The sequence below is a fragment of the Dermacentor variabilis genome, chromosome 7 (assembly GCF_050947875.1).
Source record: "Dermacentor variabilis isolate Ectoservices chromosome 7, ASM5094787v1, whole genome shotgun sequence".
Classification (NCBI taxonomy): Eukaryota; Metazoa; Arthropoda; class Arachnida; order Ixodida; family Ixodidae; genus Dermacentor; species Dermacentor variabilis.
The window spans coordinates 173,878,305-173,892,471 of NC_134574.1; the positions used below are offsets into that span (position 1 = coordinate 173,878,305).

General features: G+C 45.1%; 1 protein-coding gene across 1 annotated transcript in view; it reads right to left on the minus strand.

The window, feature by feature from the left end:
• Positions 1 to 14,167, minus strand: part of GEFmeso (Guanine nucleotide exchange factor in mesoderm) — a 204,301-nt gene that overhangs the window by 16,513 nt on the left and 173,621 nt on the right. The window contains exons 13-14 of the mRNA XM_075700746.1: positions 6,806 to 7,043; positions 3,684 to 3,804 (exon numbers count right to left, since the gene is read on the minus strand). Coding sequence (XP_075556861.1) covers positions 3,684 to 3,804; positions 6,806 to 7,043 — 359 coding nt within the window. The remainder of the gene's footprint in view (positions 1 to 3,683; positions 3,805 to 6,805; positions 7,044 to 14,167) is intronic.

Here is a 14,167-nt window from a genome sequence, read left to right on the forward strand (position 1 = left end):
ACCAACTCCCTGTCGGAAACAGTCTTCCTCGCTTCTTGACCAGATTAAATATTCTACACATCTCTTATTATCTGCTGCTCAGCGCTCCAATGTCTTGCAGCCGGTATGTCCTTTCATTCTCGGCCCTTCCTTGGCCCCTGCGTCAGTGATTACCAATACTACACACACGCTATTAGTTTCATAAGTGGCTTTCAGCTTGTAGAACATCAGAGTTTATTTTCACAACTCTGTAACCGTGCAAACACACATTAAATGCGATCAGCGCGGACACGCAAATTGCACAACAATGAGTTTTGCGAGTTGCTGCCACAATGGGAGTCCCTCTGTGAAGTGTGGATTTGCCTTCGTTGAAATGTGGTGGTTTTGTTAAATTCATACTGCAATGTAAAGATTCATCCAAGTGGTGGCTGGAATAGGAGTCGTTTTATCTGCAAGCAAAATCCTAAATTGCCTTTCGCGGAAAGCTTTAATCTACAAAGGCACACCCATTGCCGCCAAGCTTTCTTGTGTAGCGCGTGTCGGACCAGGAGGCCTTGAAGCAGAGTGGCAAGCCGAGTGGCTCTTGCCGATAACAAATGGCCAGTTTGCACAAGCCATCCATATGTTCAGTGAGCAAGGCCAAGACCACCCTGCTCATTTTCCCTCGATGACATTGAGTGCCCTTCAGATTCAATCTCTTGTTTGTCTGCCAAAACATAAATACTTTTGACGACATGAGAAATGATCACGTCCCCGTGAAAAGGAGCACATTTGCAGAGTCGCAGCGCTGTGTTCAATGTATTGAATGTGGCAGTGAACGGGAGTTCGATGTATGCATAGTGTATCACTATATTTTTGCATGAGATATTCAAGGGGATTTTACAACTGTTCGACATAGACAATAATTCGAGATATCCGAGTTTGATATACCGTAAAAACCCGCATATAATACGAGGTTTTTTTTCCTATTTTTAGCGTCCCAAATTTTCTCCTCGTATTGTATTTGGATCCAAACAAAAATTTCAGTCAGAAATTTGGGTTAGAAGTTTTGGTTTCATTATGGCTGCGGCTTGGCTTCGTTATTGCTGCATGACTACAGCATCGTTTCCTTATTGTTGAGTGTGCACCTTGGCAGCACACATGCAAACTACGCTTCGCGAAGTGCATCTTTTCTTATTCCGCTTTGAAGGACCAAGATGTCCAGACCACGAAAACAGTACTCGGTTGCTTTCAAGAGAAAGGTTATTTCAGCCACACAGGACACGGCAACAGTGCGGCCGGGAGGCAGTTTGGTGTCAACGTGGAAAGCATTTGCGGATGGCGTCGACAGAAGGAAGCCCTTTTAGCGTGCAGCGGAATGCGAAGAAGCTTTCGCAGCCCGAAGAGTGGGACATCCCCTGAAATCGAGCTCGGCCTGACGGAGTTGGTACGCCAGCAGTGAGCCGCGGATCTAGCTGTGAGCATGGAGCTTATGCAGGTAAAAGCTAAGGAGCTTGCAAGAGAAAAAGAGCTACTGAGCTCCGCCTTCAAAGCGAGCAAGCACTAGATTTATCGCTACTTGTGCTGTGCTGGTTTTTCCTTACGCAGCTGAACTTTGATTTCGCAAAAGCTGCTTGAATCATTCGAAGAGCTGCTTGTGGCTTTCTAGCACCACATTATTTTGCTTCGCAAGTCCAAGAACTTTGAGCTAGGGCAAATCGGCAATGCTGACCAAACACCGGTTTATCTGGACATGCCATCGCCCTCACCGTGCATGAAAATGGCTCAAAACAAGTTTATGTTCGTTCCACTGGCAACACGAAAATGCGAGTTACCGTCATGTCGTACATGGCAGGTGGATGCAAGCTTCCGCCCTATGTCGTCTTCAAGTGCAAGACAGTGCCTAAAGGTGACGAGCTACCAAAAAATGTGACCGTGAGATGCTATGAGAAAGGCTGGATCAACGAGAATCTTGTGCTTGACTGGATAAAGTCCGTCTAGTGTAGGCAGCCTGGTGCACTGTTGTCTTTCCCGTCCATCCTTGTGCTGCATGCATTTTTTGCCATTTGGCTGACTCAGTGAAGAGGCTGTTGCGTGAATCACTGAACTCGTCATTATCCCAGGTGGGATGAAGTCTTAGCTGCAGCCTTTACATGTTTGCGTGGACAAGCCATTCAAGGATGCAGTCAAGCGGTGTTACGCAGATTGGATGCGCTCAGGTGAGCCTGCAGTGACGCCGACCGGGCGGTTGAAGCGGGCTTCGCCAGCCGCGCTATGCAAGTGGATTGTGGATGCATGGGCTAGCATAGCATAGGACCTTGTGTGTCGCGCATTCAAGTGTGGCATCTCGAACGTGCTCGATGGCGCAGAGGACGAATACCTCTGGGTAGAAATGTCCGCCAAAGAACTATCCGAAGAGAGCGAAGCTGAGGAAGACAGTGATTGAAGTGCGGAGTGCAATTTAAATAAATGTTTTCCTCGAGTTTTCCTAACTCATATTATACGTGAATAAAACTTCTTTTTTTTTTTTCATTTTGCGTCCCCAAAATTTCACCTCGTACTATATCTGGGTTCATATTGTACACAAGTTTTTACGGTACCTGGTATCAGCTGTATCTCTATTACGTCCCTTTCTGTCTTTTATTCATGTTCATTATTCACTCTTATGGTACCTTATTCGCACATGTGTAATTATGTTGACTTCGTGTTCTTTAGCGTCAACACTTGATTGACCCCCTCCTTTTTTTTTCTTGACCAAGAGGTCAGGTGGGATGACCTTGGAGATAGTGCAGTCTACGGTCTAAGCTTCTAATATATCAGTGCTAATTATGTCTGTACGGTTAATTTCATTTACTCGGTGACTAATTCTCAGTTTTTGTGGACACTGGCTAAGTTTACAGGAGTAAAGTGCAAAATGGCTAATTTTCGACTATATTGGCAGCAAGTAAACCCGCATCTTTAATTTTACCTACTTTACCAATAACTCTGGCTTTTTCTATTGTTGCAACCTACATCTTGATGCCACTAGCGATTCTCTGGAGGTGCGAAAAGGCCATTCTTTTGCTGGAAGTGGTTACAAGATACCAAAATCGCAGATATGCCAAACTTGTACGAAGTTAACTTAGAAGACCTTGTTTTCAAAGCACCCTATCATGTGGTTCAACATGTTTTCCTGTTTAGGTTATAGAAAACTTCTAGAAAACTGTGTTGGCACACACATTAGATTCTGGAATGCAGGAGTTTTCTTTTGGCTCAAGCAGGTAGCAAGGAGTGAGACATGCACTGCATTATTCACAATCATGAGTGCAGGGTACACCTGGTGTCATATGTAGCCTAATAGTACATGAGATACACTTCTAGCAGCCTTGTTTATCATTTGTGGGCTGTAAAGAGCAGGGATCAGTGGCTTTAAGAAGACTGCAAGCTATCACTTTCTAAGCACTTTCAGCGAGACACCCTGGCTCCATTTGCAGAGGAAAAGTAATGTTTATGTTGTCTGCCTGCAGCTATATTATAGAGAGTAGAGTACCCCCACAAATTCCTGGCTGTATGCTTTAAAAAACAGCCTTTTCACAGTTTCCACATTCCAGAAACACCTGTGGGCATGTGTACAGTACATCACAACACCTCTTTTGCAGAAAAGTTTCTTTTCTTTTGTGAAATTATGAAATGCATGCATCTATAAATGTCAGCAACACTGCAAAGGAGATGGAGAGTACACGCACCTCCGGACAGCACTGAAACTCTGCAGGATCCAATGTGCTGATCCTTTGGCATGAGACAGGCTGGCAAGAGCATGACTTGGTTAGGCGAGCCTGCAAGGCACGATTTCTGTAGCATGCACAACTTCACTTCATTGCGTCATAAGCAACAGTAAAGTACATTCTGCACGCATTCATATTGTGGACTACATGTTTCATACTTGTTTTCACTGCACACAATGCACAACCTACCTGAACCCCCACTAGTCATTGCAGTCTTATTCCAATAATAGCATATTTACTCATGTAAGGACCACCTTCATTTGAAGTGAGAAAATCTGAAACAAAGTTTCACAAACGTCACAAATACCCACGCACTGGTTAATTTCTGAAAGCCATTACTAGATGGCACTAATTGTCCTGCCAAGGATGGCATAATAGTCATCACCATATTGCATACTTAACATCAAATCATAACACTGGTCTCAGACTATCAATAACAGTTTCGGCAGCCGACTGCCCCGAGTTTCCAAAGGTGCGGGAGGTTATTTTGCAGTATGCACAGTGCAATGAAGCCGCACTGGTCAGGTGGAGTGGCGTAGTCAATGGGTGTGGCAGGCAGCAAATCATTGCGGGGAGTTCACCCTTGAAATTTTTGCACAAGTAGACCATATCGGCGATCAGGCACGAGATCACGTGGCCACACACATATTGGAGTTTGAGTTTGCACGCGATCACTCGGGAACTGCAGCGAACACCTCCCAGATTGCATTTGCATTTACTGGGTGGAATGGCTTAAAGGGCCCCTCACCGGGCCCCATAGCAAATTATGGTTATTCGCTGGAAGTTGTTACGTGTCCTCTAGGGAGCGTTCTGCTGCAAAAATTTTTCAAGTCGGCTCATTAATAGCCGAGATAGAAATATTCAGTGCTGCGAACCTATGATTTCAGCTGGTGGGCTCTATTGCATAGCGAGACTCCCTCTCCACTCGCCCCATCTAGCCTTCGCAAGCGAAATTCCTTCCCTGCCGGACCTCGAGGATTGCGTGACGCATACGTCACAGCACCCGCCTTGATTTTTTTTTTCTTTTTCCCCCGCTTCACACTTCTGCTGACGGTGTCGCGCGTGAGCTGTTGTCTCGTTCATGCAGCGCACAATTTTGCTCGCTGTGCACAAGAAAACATAACTAGTGGTATAATTCAGTGCTACACGAATACTGAGAAAGAACAAGCGGATCGCAGAGTGTGATCACGCGCTGCAACACGGCAGTAAATGGCATAGTTTCGGTACCTGCGCACGTGACCGCACGACCGCTGGAACAGACGAAGCGCAAGTTATCTCTCTTGCTTCGGTGCGAAGTAAAACAGAAATCGCAGACATTCCATTTGTATGTTTTATTATTTCTCTAAACTTCAATTCGTCGATTCAAGCAACAGAGCGCACAGATAACAGATGTTGTTTTGAGTAATTCTCGAAGTCACGTGTCACCACGAGCGATGTCACACTGCGGACACGATTACGTAGGTGCAGGGGCACGTTTACGTCACCGTCCGGCTTGGAGCGCGGTGGCCATGAGTGAAGAAGGAAATGGCGTTCAGATTTAAATTTTATATCTTTCCGTGGCGCGTAGCAATGTAATACTTTGCAGACATGATTGTTATCGTGCAATGTATGCTCTGCGCTTGTCAGCTCAAAATGGCCAGACCTGGTGAGGGGCCCTTTAAGCTAAGTGTGTGGACATAAAGCCAATCAAGCTCCAAACTGACTTTGCGTGACAGTGTTGCGGAGTCAAGGCTGCATGCTTTGTATCTGCATATCATGACGACCTGCAACGCATCTTGGGTTGTGTGATGGAGGAACACGAAAGCCAACCATCGCCATCACATAATTTAAAGTAAATTTTTTTTAATGAAGCACAACACTGAGCAAAAGCCTGTCAATGAGTTTTCCCACTGTGCTGGCACTAGAAAAAACAAAGAAATAAATTTTATCATTTCAATTTGTTTTTCTTTTTTTTTTCAGATTGCCCAATTATTTGAACATTGTTGTGGCATTGTTTGTACTTTAAAAAAAAAATTCAGCCATTACAATACTTCCTAATGCAAATTTGAGCACAGCTGTAAACATGTTTTCATTTCGGGGACAATCTGTCTCGTGCGGCACATTGCACACAGAGCTAAGTGTGCACGACTGCTCCCCTAGTCAAGAGACCGCAAGAGGCAGCAGTTGGGTGACACATGGGCACCATTCACAGGAGCCACCGCAGACAGACCTCCGCTGAAGCAGCACTTTGTTTGCATATATGGTATCGTTTGACGCACTCGCCGCATGCCATCGGTGAACGTGAATGCGTGAGGGATAGCGCGAGTCTGAGTGCAATTTGAAACTTCAATGAGCACCCATAAGCCTGCCTTGAGTAAGATCTGCACCCAATTTAAAAAAGAACAGGGGTAGTGTCGGCCTTACACGATTAAATACAGTATGCGCTGTAAGTTTCATAATCTTTTCTATAAACTGACACTCTTGCAATCATCATCATCTTTGTGTTATGTCTACTGCAGGACAAAAGCCGGTCTCAGCAATGTCTAATTGGATTTTATCCCTGTCCCGTGCCAGCTGACACCATCACACAGCTGCAAATATTTAAAATTTCATTACACTACTTAAATATCTGCCGTCCTCGACTGCCATTTCCTTTCTCTTGCATTATTACTTACAGCTCGAACAAACCAAGCATGGACAAGAAGACAGACGTAACATGAGCACTTCTTGGCACCCATTTTCCTACCCTTCCCACTGTTTATCTCAGCTCAATGCGTTACACAACCTGCCCAACTCCATAGCTTCCTTTGACCTCAACAGGAATATCGGCTACCCCATGTGCTCTCTAATCCACACTGCTGTTCTGTCTTTTGACGCCACAGCCATCACTTTACTAAACGTTTAATTGGCCCAACAGGTTTCTCAAATTACCAACAAGCCGCTCTCAATGGCAGCGATGTGCAGTGCTTATGCTTTATGTGCTCACACTCACGCATGCAGGCATTGCATTACTAATACAGGTATAAATCTTCTATATCAAGCTCTAAGAGCATCATCGTTTACATTTGCTGTAAATTCGGTGTTCTTTCAATCCTCTGCCCTACTTTAAGAGTTGCCCACAGAAAGCGAGTATTGTGACTCCCTTGCTTAGCAGATAATGCAATATGAGGTATAGCGAAAAAGAGGGGGTAGAGGGAAAATGTGAATCCCACAATAGCCTGGTCGAAGAGGTGAGAGAAGGAAGGCGGGGAGGACATGGTGACCTCCTCCAAAGATGTGATCGTAGCTGAGCAATGCCCCTCCAGCTCTGGACAAATGTGGTTGATCTCACCTTTCTTGAGCCTGCAGAGAGATAAAAGAAAGGTCTCAAGTGACACTGGACAATTAAGGAAGCATTAACAAACATAAAGTGATGTAGAACATGGCATAATGGCATAAGACACACACTAGGCACCAACAGAAACTTGACTTGCAGGTAGAATTCATCTTTCTTATTGAATCCCCAACAATGGCAATGCAAGTGCCTAATATGACTATTCCTGGTAAATAATGACTGATTTTAACATGCGCATGTAAGCTTTTCTGTCTAGAGAGATGGACTCGTTCCATCAAGCAGACCGGTCAATCTGTTCCGCACTCTTCTTTTGAAACATTCATAAGCCTTGTTTTCCACTGGTTCATTGGTTTCATATGCTGATGTATTCCGGCCTGACTGCAAGATTGTTCAAAGCAGTCTAAAGGGAGTTTCCTCCCAAATTTGCAGCTCGGCCTGGAATTCACATTCATAAGTGACTTTAAGTGGCACATCAGTGAGTTTATTCAACAAGTGGCCAAAAAAGGTGTGCCATATTCTTGGCTAGTCACTTTCAGGGATACTTTCAATTTCACATGACTAGTGCAAGACGCATCGGTGTCTATGAACAACGGCATTCTTGGCACATTACCAAGCATGCCATGTTATCAAAGTGCAGTGCTAGTCACGTGAAATATTGTGAAAGTGATTGTCCAAGAATATGGCTCAAGTGTGTCAACACATTGCTACATCCACATGCACTTGCCTTTGGCCTATACAGTCTGTGGCCACGTTCCCTAGCGATGCGTGCTTTTATGCTATTCCTTTTCATGCTTTTTGAGCTTTGTCAGTGGTCAGAGCAACACTCCACTCACGTTAACAGGATTAGCCAGCCATGAACAGTCGATGATAAGAATGGAAAGGAACTCGAATGACAAATTTTGCAACTCGCAAATGCAGCCTTTACGACTTAGTGGCTTGGCTTGTCCTGTCGTCTGGGCGCAGTCGGCGAGTGCTAGGTCAACTAGGGTTCGCTAGTTTCGGTCTCGAGGCGCCAGCGACACAGCCGACGACCATGCCAGCAATGTATCAAAGCTAAACTATTGTTATGTCTGCTTGACACGGTGACCAATTAGCACAGGACCGTGCAGTTGGAGTCCAAATTATCGGACGACACGCTGTAAAATGTCATATATTTCGGTCGTCTTTATTCATGAAGTCTATGGAGCCAATGCCAGTGCCGAGAAGCTGTTCAAGTAATCAAGCAGGTCTGAAGCAAAAGTAGACATCCTGTCTTTCGTGTCAAGAAAGGATTCACTGGTTGCAATAACATTTTATTCTCCTCCCCCCCCCCCCCCTGTGCTCAGAACACTTTTGCAGTTAAGGCTACCAACTTGCTCAGCAACATAAGGCACTTATGTTCCCAATAACGGAACACTGAATGAGTTCTTCCAATCATTTGATTGCAGTGCCCCCAGTGAGCAACAAGATGAAAATTGTCACACATCACCTGCTTTTACAAACAATGCTTCAAATGGCTAATCTGACTGAAAGGAAGGAGCTTACAGTGCATGCAGAGCTTTGTCCAGCTCAAAAAGTGACATTTTACACAGTTTAAAAAAAATTATGGGGTTTTACATGCCAAAACCACTTTCTGATTATGAGGCACACCGTAGTGGAGGACTCTGGAAATTTCGACCACCTGGGGATCTTTAATGTGCACCTAAATCTAAGTACACGGGTGTTTTCGCATTTCGCCCCCATCAAAATGCGGCCGCCATGGCCGGGATTGGATTCCCGCGACCTCGTGCTCAGCAGCCCAACACCATAGCCACTGAGCAACCATGGCGGGTTTAGACAGTTTTGTCGTCCATAGGTGATGCAACAGCCAGCAGGTGCCCCACATTACCAATGACTTGCGACTCTCCTGGTTTTGAAACATTAGGCCTACAGTGTCGTAAATTATTGAAGAGCTCCGAGTAATTGACCGTGAAACATAATTAGAAGCCAAAGCAAACTATAAAAACCTGTGTTGTGTGACATAAGTATCAATGCCTTTAGTCATGCCTAAAGTAAACTGATTCTGATTCTAAAGTAAACTATTCCTGATTCTATTTGCAATTACCCTACAAAGTATTTATTAAGGTAATTGCAAGTAGAATCAGGAACACCTTAGACTTCCGTCAACCGAAGGACCAGGCAGGATTCCGTAAAGGCTACTCAACAATAGACCATATTCACACTATCAATCAGGGGATAGAGAAATGTGCGGAACATAACCAACCCTTACATATAGCTTTCATTGATTACGAGAAAGCGTTTGATTCAGTCGAAACCTCAGCAGTCATGGAGGCATTACAGAATCAGGGGGTAGACGAGCCGTATGTAAAAATACTGAAAGATATCTATAGCGGCTCCACAGCCACCGTAGTCCTCCATAAAGAAAGCAACAAAATCCCAATAAAGAAAGGTGTCAGGCAGGGAGATACGATCTCTCCAATGCTATTCACAGCGTGTTTACAGGAGGTACTCACAGACCTGGATTGGGAAGAATGGGGGAAGAGTTAATGGAGTATACCTTAGTAACTTGCAATTCGCTGATGATATTAGAGAGTTTTAGAATAGGGGCCCCAAACGTTTTGGGGCCCCAAAGAAATAGCGTCGAAGCCACTGCACATGCGCAAGACGCAAACTCCATTTGGGTTTTGCTTTGGGAACGCTATTTCACCGATTTAGCGGGAGCCCAAATAGCGGCCCCAAAAGCTTTGCGTCGGAAAACGTGGCGGCACCCATCGAAGCGACGGCTTTAACCTAGCACAAAACTGGGTTCGATTCGCAGTAACGCGTGAAGTTCGCAAGCTAGGAGAAGTGAGTGCTGTTACCGCTTTCTCTCAACTAGCGTGTGTTATGAAGATTGACTCATTAGACGCCGCTGATTTTGAATTCGATTGTGGATTTTATGGCTCGTAGGCCTAACACGGCTAAGCTTGGCTGGTGAAGGCTAGTAAAGTTGGTTTGCTCAAAACTAAGCGCAACTAACTGTTTGCTGCTTACAGAGAATAACCTCTAAATTGTAATTAAACGCGAATACACGCAAGTAAAAATTATTATTCCTATCATAAAATGGTATAATTTATTTAATTATTTCTAATAGTTTTTCTTTGACGCCATAGTAGCGCTGTCAGCGCAAGACGCTATCCGCAAACGTCAAACCCTATTCTAAAACTCTTCACTCCTACGTGCCCCAACGCTAACACCCGTAAAGCTCTTTGGGGCCCCAAACTATTGGGGCCCCTATTCTAAAACTCCTTATTGTCTTGCTTAGTAACTCAGGCAACCGACTGCAATGCATGCTCACTGACCTGGAGAGGCAAAGCAGAATGGTGGGTCTAAAAATTAATCTGCAGAAAACTAAAGTAATGTTCAATAGTCTCGGAAGAGAACAGCAGTTTACGATAGGTAGTGAAGGACTGGAAGTGGTAAGGGAATACATCTACTTAGGACAGGTAGTGACTGCGGATCTGGATCATGAGACTGAAATAATCAGAAGAATAGGCTGGGGTGCGTTTAGCAGGCATTCTCAGATCATGAACAGCAGGTTGCCATTATCCCTCAAGAGAAAATTGTATAACAGCTGTGTCTTACCAGTAGTCACATACGGGGCAGAAACCTGGAGGCTTACGAAAAGGGTTCTACTTAAATTGAGGACGACGCAACGAGCTATGGAAAGAAGAATGATAGGTGTAACATTAAGGGATAAGAAAAGAGCAGATTGGGTGAGGGAACAAATGCAACTTAATAACATCTTAGTTGAAATCAAGAAAAAGAAATGGGGCATGGGCAGGACATGTAATGAAGAGGGAAGATAACCAATGGTCATTAAGGATTACGGACTGGATTCCAAAGGAAGGGAAGCGTAGCAGGGGGCGGCAGAAAGTTAGGTGGGCAGATGAGATTAAGAAGTTTGCAGGGACAACACGGCCACAGTTAGTACATGACCGGGGTAGTTGGAGAAGTATGGGAGAGGCCTTTACCCTGCAGTGAGCGTAACCAGGCTGATGATGATGATGATGATGATGAAGTAGAATTGTACGGAGTGTGTTTTGATGTTCCGCAGTCCTATGCCGTGTTTCTGTCTTAAGCACAGTTGTTTCAATACACTAATCACGATCCAACAACAGCTCTCGGTGCACTGGAGCCATAGGACTTTCTATAAAAATTGCTAAAGGGAACTCTGATTGTTCGCCTACCTAATGGGGATTTGTCTAATTTTCCTGCTTGTTGCTCCATTTGTTCTTGTGACATTACTAAGTGTGCTTTATCTTTCGAATTTTCCAACCACCCATAAACTTCCAAACACAGCAAGGCAATTAGTCTCTGCACACATGTGTAATCATTGCACATTGCTCCACTTTATCACTCTATTTTGTTCACAAAGTCACCAGTCAAAGTTTACAAAGTTACAAAGTCATTTGAAGCCAGAAGGACAATGTTTATATGTAGACCATTCTATTGACGAGGAGGACTACAGTCTGGCACTTGTATGATGTGCTGATCACCACTTCTCCCAATAGCACCTTTCAACAATAACAGTGTTATTGAGATTTTTTATTTTGGGTAGTTACCCCAAGCGAAACACGATACACGAGGAAAGCGACAACATGAAGCGGTACTGACAACTGATGATTTAATGAAACGAACGCCAAGCTTATATAGATCGGACAAACGTGTGCACCCGAAAAGCAACGTAAAAACCAATAACAACACAGAGCGACCTTAAACAGAGGTGCGATACAAATACTAAGAAAACACTGACAGACTGAGGCACCGAACACATGCGTATCACATGGAACGAAACAAATGTTCTTTCTGAGAAACCACAACTGACTGCAAGCTAACACAATCACCATCCTTAAACTGTTACATGGCCACTGCCTCTGCAGCCTCTCTTTCCAGCTGGCCATTTTTTCTGCCGATAATCTGTCTTTGAAAACAAAGGAGAGCAGCCCAAGCAACTACAGCAATAAGTAGCCAAGTTCGACCCTCCCACAGCCCCCAGGGAAAGTTCATGCTCACACAAGCGCATGTTAATGCAAGCAAATGCATTAATGCAGCGAGTACTGCTCAATGCATTAACGCAGCTTTGGATTTCAAGCAAAAACAGAAAAAGATTTGCCACCAATGGCTTTTTCACATTTATGTTCAGAAGATTTTGTTTCTGATGAGTGCAGGCAATGAACCTGTGATCAATTTAGGATATGAGCGGAATGTGTGCATTCAAGTCGATCAACTAGTTTGAATGGACCAATTCAATGCGCACCCACCTTAATGTTAATCTGTTGAAATGTGTTACAAGCTTATCATGCTTGGCAACCAATGTTCTGATCGAAGATGACTGGCGACATTTTATGAAAACAAAGACAGGTGGTCCATTTGTAGCCCCACAGAAGAGAGTCCATCATATGTTCAAAAGTCGCAGGAGCATTGCATAGGCAAAAGGCCATGACTTTGAACTGATATAAGCCATCTGGTGTGATGAAACCCATCTTCTCGCGGTCCATTTCATCAACTGAAATCTGCCAGTAGTTGGATCGAAGATCGATGAACGAGAAGTATTTAGCTCCGTGCAAGCAGTCCAAGGCGTCATCGATGCGTGGTAGTGGGCAGACATCTTTTCGTGGGATCTTGTTTAAGTGGCGATAATCGACGAAAAAATGCCAGGTACCATCTTTCTTTTTCACAAGGACAACAGGTGAAGCCCAAGGGCTAGCTAATCGCTCGATGACCCATTTGCGGAGCATTTTGTCCACTTCTGATTGGATGACTCGACGTTCAGCATGCGATACCCGATAGGGACGCCGTCGAATAGGATTCATGTCTTCAGTGTTTATACTGTGGTGAACAACAGATGTTTGGCTTAAAGGCCTGTCGCCGAAATCAAAGATTTCGCTGTACGATTCAAGCAGGTGACGTATGTCCGTGGCCTGTGCAGAGGTGAGGTCAGGTGCAATCATTTTCTCAAAGTCATCCTTTAAGGAACCGGAGCTGAGAGCTGCAACTGGCACTAATAAACCACTCTCGCATTCAGACTCTCAATGTAAAATTCGGAACCACTAAAAACGCTGGCGAAGAACATGCCGGCCGGAATCACTTGAGGGCACAGGCTGAAATTCTGAAATTCAGAAGCGGTAGAACAACGTCGTTACAGTTGAACCCGACTATATCGAACCCGTTTACATAGAATTATTCTATATATCGAACAATTTCTGGACAAGGTATAGTTTCAACGAGTATATATAGCAAAAAATCCGCTTACATCGAACAAAAATAGCAGCGACTCCCGATATATGGGACGTCAAGTGGCGGAATAATGCCCCCAGAAGTTGGCTTTCCCTCGCGGTGGTAGGGAAACCCGGCAGCGCGGCTCCGTCCAACCGCTCTCCCTACCGTGACCGCGCGGCGTCGAGCGAGCCGTCGACACCTCCCTGCAAAAAATTATCCTGGCCCACCCGCAGCGCCTGCTCAGACAGTCAATCAGAGGCTCTTGTGCCCTCGTCGTGCAAGATGGCGAAAGTGTGAGTTGTCTCGCTGCTTTTCTTTTCTGGTTCATTGTGTGTGCGTCTTGTGGGCCTTCTCCCGCATTGTTGCCGTGATGAAGCGGCAGAATTCACCTTTCATCGTGAAGCTTAAAATCATAAATCGGGTGGAACGCGGTGACAAGTAGGATGTCGCCGCAGCGTGCAAGATTCCAAGGAGCACTCTCAGCACGATCTTGAAGAATAAGGGCGAGATTACGGCTAAAGTGGCCAAACTCGCGACCCGGTGCCTGTGGCACTCGACGCATACGCACGGCCGTGTACGAGTGGTTCATCCGAAATTGCTTCAGCCGTGCCAGCTTCCGCGTGCTCGGTGATGACTAAATTCTGATGAATGCAACGAAGTCGTTGCCGGTGTTGGCGAACTTTGGAGCGAGCTGTCAGAATTTCCGGAAGCTGTTGGCGAATCAACGGTGGATGAGTTCGTGAGTGCAAATGATGGTGTCGCAACCACAGTAGAGCCCGAAAACAAAGACTACATTTCCGGCATTGTACCGAGCACAAGTGAAATTGGGCACAATGAGGAAAGCAATGATGGTCCTTTGCCCACGCCCTCCGAAGTGATTGGTGCGCTTGCG